The sequence below is a fragment of the Pseudophryne corroboree genome, chromosome 7, assembly GCF_028390025.1.
Source record: "Pseudophryne corroboree isolate aPseCor3 chromosome 7, aPseCor3.hap2, whole genome shotgun sequence".
In the NCBI taxonomy this organism is placed as follows: domain Eukaryota; kingdom Metazoa; phylum Chordata; class Amphibia; order Anura; family Myobatrachidae; genus Pseudophryne; species Pseudophryne corroboree.
Window position 1 is genome coordinate 430,167,648 of NC_086450.1, and position 12,543 is coordinate 430,180,190.

At 46.6% G+C, this 12,543-nt stretch overlaps 1 protein-coding gene across 1 annotated transcript in view; it reads left to right on the forward strand.

Moving 5' to 3' along the window:
* The window catches only part of CHTF18 (chromosome transmission fidelity factor 18), a 191,249-nt gene that overhangs the window by 54,734 nt on the left and 123,972 nt on the right, over positions 1 to 12,543 (forward strand). Inside the window, exons 4-8 of the mRNA XM_063934863.1 lie at positions 2,321 to 2,516; positions 3,082 to 3,180; positions 3,634 to 3,686; positions 6,161 to 6,311; positions 6,429 to 6,641. Coding sequence (XP_063790933.1) covers positions 2,321 to 2,516; positions 3,082 to 3,180; positions 3,634 to 3,686; positions 6,161 to 6,311; positions 6,429 to 6,641 — 712 coding nt within the window. The remainder of the gene's footprint in view (positions 1 to 2,320; positions 2,517 to 3,081; positions 3,181 to 3,633; positions 3,687 to 6,160; positions 6,312 to 6,428; positions 6,642 to 12,543) is intronic.

Genomic DNA, 12,543 nt, shown 5'->3' on the forward strand with positions numbered 1-12,543 from the left:
AGCAAGACCTCTGCTTCAAGGTCAGCCGGTGCTGATCCAGTCGGACAACATCACGGCAGTCGCCCACGTAAACAAGACAGGGCGGCACAAGAAGCAGGAGGGCAATGGCAGAAGCTGCAAGGATTTTTCGCTGGGCGGAAAATCATGTGATAGCATTGTCAGCAGTGTTCATTCCGGGAGTGGACAACTGGGAAGCAGACTTCCTCAGCAGGCACGACCTCCACCCGGGAGAGTGGGGACTTCACCCAGAAGTCTTCCACATGATTGTAAACCGTTGGGAAAAACCAAAGGTTTACATGATGGCGTCCCGCCTAAACAAAAAATTGGACAGGTATTGCGCCAGGTCAAGGGACCCTCAGGCAATAGCTGTGGACGCTCTGGTAACACCGTGGGTGTACCAGTCAGTGTATGTGTTCCCTCCTCTTCCTCTCATACCAAAAGTACTGAGAATTATAAGACGGAGGGGAGTAAGAACTATACTCGTGGCTCCGGATTGGCCAAGAAGGACTTGGTACCCGGAACTTCAAGAGATGCTCACGGAGGACCCGTGGCCTCTACCTCTAAGAAGGGACCTGCTCCAGCATGGACCCTGTCTATTCCAAGACTTACCGCGGCTGCGTTTGACGGCAGGGCGGTTGAACGCCGGATCCTGAAGGAGAAAGGCATTCCGGATGAAGTCATCCCTACCCTGATCAAGCCAGGAAGGATGTAACCGCAAAGCATTATCACCGCATTTGGCGAAAATATGTTGCGTGGTGCGAGGCCAGTAAGGCCCCGATGGAGGAATTTCAACTAGGTCGATTCCTGCATTTCCTGTAAACAGGAGTGTCTATGGGCCTAAAATTGGGGTCCATTAAGGTTCAAATTTCGGCCCTGTCAATTTTCTTCCAGAAAGAACTAGCTTCAGTTCCTGAAGTTCAGACGTTTGTAAAAGGGGTACTGCATATACAGCCTCCTTTTGTGCCTCCAGTGGCACCTTGGGATCTCAATGTAGTTTTGGGGTTCCTAAAGTCACATTGGTTTGAACCACTTGAATCTGTGGAGTTAAAATATCTCACATGGAAAGTGGTCATGTTGTTGGCCCTGGCCTCGGCCAGGCGCGTGTCAGAATTGGCGGGCTTTATCCTGTAAAAGCCCTTATCTGATCTTCCATTCAGACAGGGCGGAATTGAGGACTCGTCCTCATTTTCTCCCTAAGGTGGTTTCAGTGTTTCATCTGAACCAACCTATTGTGGTACCTGCGGCTACTAGTGACTTGGAGGACTCCAAGTTGTTGGACGTAGTCAGGGCCTTGAAAATATATGTTTCCAGGACGGCTGGAGTCAGAAAATCTGACTCGCTGTTTATCCTGTATGCACCCAACAAGCTGGGTGCTCCTGCTTCTAAGCAGACTATTGCTCGTTGGATTTGTAATACAATTCAGCTTGCACATTCTGTGGCAGGCCTGCCACAGCCAAAATCTGTAAAAGCCCATTCCACAAGGAAGGTGGGCTCATCTTGGGCGGCTGCCCGAGGGGTCTCGGCTTTACAACTTTGCCGAGCAGCTACTTGGTCAGGGGAAAACACGTTTGCTAAATTCTACAAATTTTGATACCCTGGCTGAGGAGGACCTGGAGTTCTCTCATTCGGTGCTGCAGAGGCATCCGCACTCTCCCGCCCGTTTGGGAGCTTTGGTATAATCCCCATGGTCCTTACGGAGTTCCCAGCATCCACTAGGACGTCAGAGAAAATAAGAATTTACTTACCGATAATTCTATTTCTCGTAGTCCGTAGTGGATGCTGGGCGCCCATCCCAAGTGCGGATTGTCTGCAATACTTGTACATAGTTATTGTTAACTAAATCGGGTTATTGTTGTGAGCCATCTATCCAGAGGCTCCTCTGTTATCATGCTGTTAACTGGTTTCAGATCACAAGTTGTACGGTGTGATTGGTGTGGCTGGTATGAGTCTTACCCGGGATTCATAAATCCTTCCTTATTGTGTACGCTCGTCCGGGCACAGTATCCTAACTGAGGCTTGGAGGAGGGTCATAGGGGGAGGAGCCAGTGCACACCAGGTAGTCCTAAAGCTTTACTTTTGTGCCCAGTCTCCTGCGGAGCCGCTATTCCCCATGGTCCTTACGGAGTTCCCAGCATCCACTACGGACTACGAGAAATAGAATTATCGGTAAGTAAATTCTTATTTTTAACTGGGTTGGGTGTGAAATCCCAGCGGTCGGGATCCTGCCGCTGAGAATGTAATTTATTTACACCTAACCCTAACCGTCCCCTCCTGCAGCCTAACCTTTCTGCCTCCTGTAAACACTAAATTCTACTGGCAGGAATCCAAAGTTTCTTAGCTGCGATGATCTTGAGGTGAGTGACATGGCACCTATACAAGAGACGCCTAATAAAGCAGATGAGAAGCGTGTGCTCAAACGCCCTCCCGTCTTAGAGGACTACATCCATGTAACGTCTAGTGATGGCTCCAGATTCTACATGGCCTTGAAGGAGGACCAGGATGTGACAGGGGTTGAGGTAAGAGAGATGAAGGCTGCTGCTGTCCTGTAGGTATCCTTTATTTCCCTAAAACAACTTGGCTTGCAGCAACCTAAGCAGTTTAGCCACCAACAAATGTTACTATACGTTTGGCAAGAAACACAGGTGTGTATGTCAACTGACATGATACTGTGGGGTCTATTAATGAAGCAGTGAGAAGTTGCCCATGGCAACCAATTAGCTGCTCTGTATAATTTTATAGTATGCAAATTTTTATAAATGTTACATCAATGCTGACTGGTTGCCATGGGCAACTTCTCCACCGGCTCACTTTTCCACCCTTTTCACTGTTTCATGAATAGATCCTTTAGTTACATAAATATGGAGATCAGTGAAGGAAGTAAATTGCCCTCTTTTGTCTCCTGCTGTCCCTTGTACATGCTTTGGCTTAGTGTCACAGGGCGATTATTACTGTATTTTTAAAATGCTACAGAACTTCACAAGAGACAACAATGTACTGTAATTTAGCTGCATTCTGTAATTCTATATCAAAGTTACTGCTGAAAGTTTGTGATGTGTCTTTAAAATGACTATTGTGTTTTAGGACCTCTCAAAACATGGGGGGCTTAGCTGGAGAGGAGAGCAGCAGCTGCATCTTTTGGGGGTCCCATTCTCCTATCTGAAGGAGCAGGTAGCAGACGAGGTATGTGTGTGCTTGCATGCAGAAGCTAAGTAGGTGCTCTACACTGTCTTCCTTGTTGTTAGTTACATTTTATCCCATACAGATAGCTTAGCTCCTATAAGGAGGCTTGTCAGTCAAGGTTTGGGTTACTATTAATGTACTGGGTGTAGATACTTTGGCCCAGCGGTCCCCATGCTATGTCACTGTAGCAGTTGTAGTGAATATAAGCTGAAGCAGCACTGCTACTGCCACTCAGCATAATGTAATAGGAACGTCCTGAACACTGCAGACACCTGAGTATGGTGTCATTTACTGGATCTGGTCACCTCATCCTGTTTCTGCATTTTTTTTATTATTTAAGCAATGAAGATTCATATCAGTTTTAGTTATGATGGTGTGGACATGCGATTTTACTGTCCCTTTCTTCCTGAGTACGTCTTCCATACGCTTATGCAGAGGACTCTTGTCTTTCAGCGCCGGAGGCAGGTGTTGGAGGAGTCGCAGCGTCTTACAGACATGTTGAACAGGTGAGAGCTACATGTGGCTAATGGTCACAGGGCAGGGGTTAAAATGATGGCATGTCCACAGAAATCCCACTGCTGTGTCACTGATGCCCCTTGCTTTTGGGGTCAAGTAATAGGATGTCTGTTAGGCCTCCCCATGTCTCGGCCCCACCCACAATGCCATGTTAAACGTTTATTTTAAGGGTCTGTCGTCGTGATTCTTGCAATTCTCTAAGCTAGGGATGACAATCGACCATTGATGATTCAAAATCATCCATGGCCTATAGCCGATGTTGAATACTTTAACCATTGATGGTGTATAACCAGATGGTTATACACCATCGATGGTAGCTGTATGCACACTGGTTTTTACCCCCACCTTTCAATTTTAGGGCTGCCTGTTGCTGCACAGGGCTGCTAGACCGTCAGCCAGCAGCTTTGTGCAGCCTCCGGCTCTTACACTGTGTGTAAGAACCGGGAATGGGGATGTCACTCACAGCTCAGCCCCGCCCCCGGCTCTTACACAGCAGAACAGCGAGCACCCGTACAAGCGCATTAACACCGATGGTAAAAACCATCGATGGCTATGCAAAGAATAGCTGCCATTGGTGGTTTGTCTCAGCATCGATGGTAACCATCCATGGCAGTAGCGCCAATGGCCATCCCTACTCTAAGCTATGAAAGTTTCTCTCTCATGGGCAACAGTTGACCATGGGTACAAACTAGAGATTCATGCAGGACTTCAAAATATTCAGTCTGTTCTGTCACACTTCCTACAGGGAATACAGGTGCTTGATTTGTTTTGTTGAGTATCGTGCCCACAAGAGTGTGAGCTTATCACTGGTGCTGCCTGAGCAATTCTTACTAATTAATTGAAGTACTCTTTTACCTACTTGACGATGTGGTTGTGTCTGAGTACCGAAGCACGCTGATGAGGCGAAGGTCACAGTGTGGCCTCTGGTCCCCACTTTCCTCCTGATTTTGGACTATTCTGCTGGATCAGGTCGTGATTGAGGCCCTTTGCTGTCCCTGCACCATCAGGTAGTGCCAAACCATTCCTGGTACCTCACTCTGTTCCACTTGGACTGCAGCTCCTGCTCCATACCTTCTGTGAGTTTCCCCAGCCCGCAGGGCAGGCTATCTAGAGCTGGGGTGGGGGTTGCGTGATGGGGCCGTGTCATTCTCATACACTTTTGCTGCTGCTGTCTGTTTTGCAGTGATCACGTTTACAATTTGTGTACTTGATCGTCCTCTCTCTCTTGGAGATGTCATGTCTGAGAGAGTGCGTTTTTTTCCAGGTCAAAGACTTTAACTTTTTCTACATGACTAAAATGCCATTCTAAGTTTTCCAGACAGATGTTTTGTGCACAGCCTGCAAGGTTGGCAACTGACTGTCGCGCACGACTATGAGGATCTGATCTGGCAAAAATTTTTTTATTTGGGTCTGTTTCTGAGCCCTCACAGCTCGCTGCACCTCCCCTATCTGTAGGTGAAGGGAACAGTCCATTCGCTGATTCTACAGTATATGACTCTGTTCCCCTGATAGCACTTGGCCAGGAATCAACCAATAGGATTATAGAGACCATATTAAATCCACTGGCTAACACTGAGCACCTAGCAATTTATGCACTAATTCACCTATAAATTAAGTTGTTTTTCTGTCAATTTATTTCTGTCCTGACATGGTTAGAAAAATTAGAGTTTCTTAGCCCTTACTCTTCCAGGCCAACGCTTGTTTGTTTGCGGTAGAGTCATTTATATGGAGCAGGTGTTAAAGCATTAATTCATACATGCTTATATGCTTCATTTACATTCGTTTTGGAACGTATTTCTTGGGTTTAATGCAGTTCTAGTTCAGGCGCCACTTTTACCATAAATCACGTTTAATTTAGTCACTCCTTATAGAAGAGTCTATATAATTATAAGTACAGGTTGAGTATCCCATATCCAAATATTCCGAAATACGGAATATTCCGAAATACAGACTTTTTTGAGTGAGAGTGAGATAGTGAAACCTTTGTTTTTTGATGGCTCAATATACACAAACTATGTTTAATACACAAAGTTATTAAAATATTGTATTAAATGACCTTCAGGCTGTGTGTATAAGGTGTATATGAAACATAAATGAATTGTGTGAATGTAGACACACTTTGTTTAATGCACAAAGTTATAAAAAATATTGGCTAAAATCACCTTATACACACAGACTGAAGGTATATATGTAACATAAATGCATTCTGTGCTTAGATTTAGGTCCCATCACCATGATATCTCATTATGGTATGCAATTATTCCAAAATACGGAAAAATCCCATATCCAAAATACCTCTGGTCCCAAGCATTTTGGATAAGGGAGACTCAACCTGTAATGCTGTGCCTAATAGGACACGTCGCTGGCAATGTCTTCTGTACCAGGAAACATGAATATAGGATTTATAAAAGCGTCTGTGCTGTAACATTTTGTCCCTTTTTTTAATACCTGTATATTATTTCAGCCAAATGAATGACTTTGCGGAGGCTGAACATGAGGCTTTAGAGGTTGGTGCCATAGAGGAGGAGGATGAAGAGGGAGGCAATACGTCGCCTCACAGTCTGTGGGTTGACCGATATACGCCGAGACATTACACAGACCTACTCAGCGATGATGTAAGCTTTGCCATAATTCTTTTCCCCAAATAAGGGGATTGTGATAGGAAACATTTTTTTTGAGAAATTTGATGCTTTTTGACCATTTCGTGGTTCTTTTCTCTTCTTTCTTCTCAGTATACCAATCGCTGCCTCCTGAAATGGCTGAAGCTGTGGGACACCATGGTCTTTGGTAAAGAGAAGGTGGCAAAGAAGATAAAAGCAAACACAGAACAGCATGTCAATTTCAAGTCCCAGAAGGAGCAGCCGAGCAAGTGGAAGACCAAAGCCCAGATCACAGAGGAGATCCTGGAGGCAGAACTAGATCAGCATAACAGGCCCAAAAACAAGGTGACTGAGGCCCAGCGTCCTGCACACCAGTGTAGATTATGAGCAGTAGCCCGTAGAATTTAATTTTGTGGTCTCACCAGGAGCGCCAACACTTCCTGTCTACAGTAGACTTAGCCATTATCTAGGTGCTGGTGGTTTTGTCTGTTCCAGAGAGTGTGTATTTCTCTTTCATCCACAAGGGGACACTGGAGCAGACTTAGACAGTAGGGGTGTGAAGCTTGCAACCGGAGGTGTGGCACAATCTAAAACTAGCATTGTCCGCACAGCCGGCTCCTCCCCCTTCACATCCCTCCTCCCTCAGTTTGGAAAATTGTGCTGGAGGTGGAGCATCTTAGCTCCTGACTAAAACATTCAAATTGATAGCTGCGTCAACCTACTAAAAAGGGGGTCAAGGCTAATTACATTTGGGGAGACAAAGATCCCTTTTGAAGGGACCTGCATCTCTCCACAGGAGATCCTCTTCACTTTATTCCGTGTGAGTACTGGACCCTAGCATAGGATTCCCTTATAGATCCCGCTCTTTATAGCTTAGTTTTTAATCTGAGCGTAGGAGACTCGGTAGCGCTTAACTGTGCAGGAGATGCACCGCGGTGGGACCGGGGGAGTGAGGTCCCGTGGCGCGCGCTGGCCGGAGAAAGGTGACTTAGTTTCTGCACGGCTGAGGAGAAACCTCGGCCGCGTGAGGAACAGCAAACACGGCAGCCCTTCTCTTCTCAGGCGGGTATGTAGATACGCCGCTGTGGGACTGAATGGGAACAGTCCCACGGCGCGCGTGCTGGCAAGGGGACAGCTGCCGCTATAAGAACACGTGACTAAGAAGATTACTGGGGAAAAGTTGGTGAGTTGCTGCGTTTTTGTTGAGTGAGTCCCCCCCGTAATAGCTCCCCCTGCTGTTCAGATTTTATATTATAAACCAAGAGCTAACAGCGCCCTCTGCTGGTATAGTTTAGATTAGGTGAGGATCTCCTATATATATTTTCAAAGGACTTCTCTTTCAAAGATCCTGGCGAAAATACACAGAAGAAGGCGGATATCAACTTTTAACATTGTAGCTGATTTACAGTTGGGATGTGGGGTTTCCTAGTTGGCTGGTGTGTTTTTTTTTTTTTTTTAATTATACCTTTATTGGCCTGCTCCCTATATATATATATATATATATATATATATATATATATATATATATATATATATATGTATGTATGTATGTATATATATATATATATATATATATATATATATATATGTAGAAGTAAAGTCTACGGCGCTTAGGTGCGGCTATGTGCTTTCTATACCTTAAAATTAGAAAAACCTTTTGTATACATAAAATATCAATATAAAATACAAAATAAAAACACTTCTCAAACTATTAAATGAGTGGCAGCTTATAATACAGGAAAATGTGCTTGGCATGCACACATATGGATTTGGAGGAATTGGTGAAAATAAGCGCCCAAGAGTGTGAATTATAAAACAAGGTGAGTATAATGAAGGTATCGATGGTGGGTATATTAAAACCAGTTATAAAACTTATCTGAAAAACCAGAGAAGCTGGATTCAGGCGATGCTCCTTTGCTGCTTAATACATGTTAAAAAAGAAGAAGAACGGACATAGTGTGTACTGTTTTTTTGTACAATATCAAGATATATCACTGGCTATGTAACGTTTAGGCTTAATTAGGGAAATAGCATATTCCCAAGTATGCAGTCAATATATAGCCTAGGCAGTGTATATATAAAAGATAATAAGATTTTACTTACCGATAAATCTATTTCTCGTAGTCCGTAGTGGATGCTGGGGACTCCGTCAGGACCATGGGGATTAGCGGCTCCGCAGGAGACAGGGCACAAAAATAAAGCTTTAGGATCAGGTGGTGTGCACTGGCTCCTCCCCCTATGACCCTCCTCCAAGCCTCAGTTAGGATACTGTGCCCGGACGAGCGTACACAATAAGGAAGGATTTTGAATCCCGGGTAAGACTCATACCAGCCACACCAATCACACCGTACAACTTGTGATCTGAACCCAGTTAACAGTATGACAACGTAGGAGCCTCTGAACAGACGGCTCACAACAAGAACAACCCGATTTTTTTGTAACAATAACTATGTACAAGTATTGCAGACAATCCGCACTTGGGATGGGCGCCCAGCATCCACTACGGACTACGAGAAATAGATTTATCGGTAAGTAAAATCTTATTTTCTCTAACGTCCTAGTGGATGCTGGGGACTCCGTCAGGACCATGGGGATTATACCAAAGCTCCCAAACGGGCGGGAGAGTGCGGATGACTCTGCAGCACCGAATGAGAGAACTCCAGGTCCTCTTTAGCCAGGGTATCAAATTTGTAGAATTTTACAAACGTGTTCTCCCCCGACCACGTAGCTGCTCGGCAGAGTTGTAATGCCGAGACCCCTCGGGCAGCCGCCCAGGATGAGCCCACCTTCCTTGTGGAATGGGCCTTGACAGATTTAGGCTGTGGCAGGCCTGCCACAGAATGTGCAAGTTGAATTGTGCTACAAATCCAACGAGCAATCGTCTGCTTAGAAGCAGGAGCACCCTTGTTGGGTGCATACAGTATAAACAGCGAGTCAGATTTTCTGACTCCAGCCGTCCTTGAAATATATATTTTCAATGCCCTGACAACGTCCAGCAACTTGGAATCCTCCAAATCGCTAGTAGCCGCAGGCACCACAATAGGCTGGTTCAGGTGAAACGCTGACACCACCTTAGGCAGAAAATGAGGACGCGTCCGCAGTTCTGCCCTGTCCGAATGGAAAATCAGATATGGGCTTTTATACGATAAAGCCGCCAATTCTGACACTCTCCTGGCTGAAGCCAGGGCCAGTAGCATGGTTACTTTCCATGTAAGATATTTCAAATCCGCCGATTTGAGTGGCTCAAACCAATGGGATTTGAGAAAATCCAAAACTACATTAAGGTCCCACGGAGCCACTGGGGGCACAACCGGGGGCTGTATATGTAGTACTCCTTTTACAAAAGTCTGGACTTCAGGAACTGAAGCCAATTCTTTCTGGAAGAAAATCGACAGGGCCGAAATTTGAACCTTAATGGACCCCAACTTGAGGCCCATAGACAATCCTGTTTGCAGGAAATGTAGGAATCGACCCAATTGAAATTCCTCCGTGGGGGCCTTCCTGGCCTCACACCACGCAACATATTTTCTCCAAATGCGGTGATAATGTTGTGCAGTCACCTCCTTCCTGGCTTTAACCAGTGTAGGAATGACCTCTTCTGGAATGCCTTTTTCCCTTAGAATTCGGCGTTCAACCGCCACGCCGTCAAACGCAGCCGCGGTAAGTCTTGGAATAGACACGGTCCCTGCTGAATCAGGTCCCGTCTTAGAGGTAGAGGCCACGGATTTTCCGTGAGCATCTCCTGAAGTTCCGGGTACCAAGTTCTTCTTGGCCAATCCGGAGCCACGAGTATCGTTCTTACTCCCCTTTGCCGTATAATTCTCAGTACTTTGGGTATGAGAGGCAGAGGAGGAAACACATACACTGACTGGAACACCCACGGTGTTACCAGAGCGTCCACAGCTATTGCCTGAGGGTCTCTTGACCTGGCGCAATACCTGTCCAGTTTTTTGTTGAGGCGAGACGCCATCATATCCACCTTTGGTTTTTCCCAACGGTTCACAATCATGTGGAAGACTTCTGGATGAAGTCCCCACTCTCCCGGGTGTAGATCGTGTCTGCTGAGGAAGTCTGCTTCCCAGTTGTCCACTCCCGGAATGAACACTGCTGACAGTGCTATCACATGATCTTCCGCCCAGCGAAGAATCCTTGCAGCTTCTGCCATTGCTCTCCTGCTTCTTGTGCCGCCCTGTCTGTTTACGTGGGCGACTGCCGTGATGTTGTCCGACTGGATCAACACCGGCTGACCCTGAAGCAGGGGTTTTGCCAGGCTTAGAGCATTGTAAATCGCTCTTAGCTCCAGTATATTTATGTGAAGAGACATCTCCAGGCTTGACCATACTCCCTGGAAGTTTCTTCCCTGTGTGACCGCTCCCCAGCCTCTCAGACTGGCATCCGTGGTCACCAGGACCCAGTCCTGTATGCCGAATCTGCGGCCTTCTAACAGATGAGCACTCTGCAACCACCACAGAAGAGACACCCTTGTCCGTGGCGATAAGGTTATCCGCTGATGCATCTGCAGATGCGATCCGGACCATTTGTCCAGCAGATCCCACTGAAAAGTTCGTGCGTGGAATCTGCCGAATGGGATTGCTTCGTAAGAAGCCACCATCTTTCCCAGGACTCTTGTGCATTGATGCACAGACACTTTTCCTGGTTTTAGGAGGTTCCTGACAAGTTCGGATAACTCCTTGGCTTTCTCCTCCGGAAGAAACACCTTTTTCTGAACCGTGTCCAGAATCATTCCCAGGAACAGCAGACGTGTTGTCGGGGTCAACTGAGATTTTGGAAAATTCAGAATCCACCCGTGTTGTTGCAGCACTACTTGGGTTAGTGCTACTCCGTCCTCCAGCTGTTCTCTGGACCTTGCCCTTATCAGGAGATCGTCCAAGTAAGGGATAATTAATACGCCTCTTCTTCGCAGAAGAATCATCATTTCGGCCATTACCTTGGTAAAGACCCGAGGTGCCGTGGACAATCCAAACGGCAGCGTCTGAAACTGATAGACAGTTTTGCACCACGACCCTGAGGTACCCTTGATGTGAAGGGTAAATTGGGACATGCAGGTAAGCATCTTTTATGTCCAGGGACACCATAAAGTCCCCTTCTTCCAGATTCGCTATCACTGCTCTGAGTGATTCCATCTTGAACTTGAATTTTTGTATGTACAGGTTCAAAGATTTCAGATTTAGAATAGGTCTTACCGAGCCGTCCGGCTTCGGTACCACAATTAGCGTGGAGTAATACCCCTTTTCCTGTTGTAGGAGGGGTACCTTGACTATCACCTGCTGAGAAAACAGCTTGTGAATGGCTTCCAATACCGTCGCCCTGTCTGAGGGAGACGTTGGCAAAGCAGACTTTAGGAACCGGCGAGGGGGAGACTTCTCGAATTCCAACCTGTAACCCTGAGATACTACCTGCAGGATCCAGGGGTCCACCTGTGAGCAAGCCCACTGCGCGCTGAAATTCTTGAGTCGACCCCCCACCGTTCCTGAGTCCGCTTGTAAAGCCCCAGCGTCATGCTGAGGGCTTTGCAGAACACGCGGAGGGCTTCTGTTCCTGGGAAGGAGCTGCTTGCTGCCCTCTCTTACCATTTCCTCTGCCTCGGGGCAGATATGACTGTCCTTTTGCCCGCTTCTTATAGGACCGAAAGGACTGCGGCTGAAAAGACGGTGTCTTTTTCTGTTGGGAGGGGGTCTGAGGTAAAAAGGTGGATTTCCCGGCAGTTGCCGTGGCCACCAAATTCGATAGACCGACGCCAAATAATTCCTCCCCTTTATACGGCAATACTTCCATATGCCGTTTGGAATCCGCATCACCTGATCACTGTCGTGTCCATAAACTTCTTCTGGCAGATATGGACATCGCACTTACTCTCGATGCCAGAGTGCAAATATCCCTCTGAGCATCTCGCATATAAAGAAAAGCATCCTTTAATTGCTCTAAAGTCTGTAAAATACTGTCCCTATCCAGGGTATCAATATTTTCAGTCAGGGAATCCGACCAGACCACCCCAGCACTGCACATCCAGGCTGAGGCGATGGCTGGTCGCAGTATAACACCAGTATGTGTGTATATACTTTTTAGGGTAGTTTCCAGCCTCCTATCAGCTGGATCCTTGAGGGCGGCCGTATCAGGAGACGGTAACGCCACTTGTTTTGATAAGCGTGTGAGCGCCTTATCCACCTTAGGGGGTGTTTCCCAGCGCGCCCTAACCTCTGGCGGGAAAGGGTATAATGCCAATAAC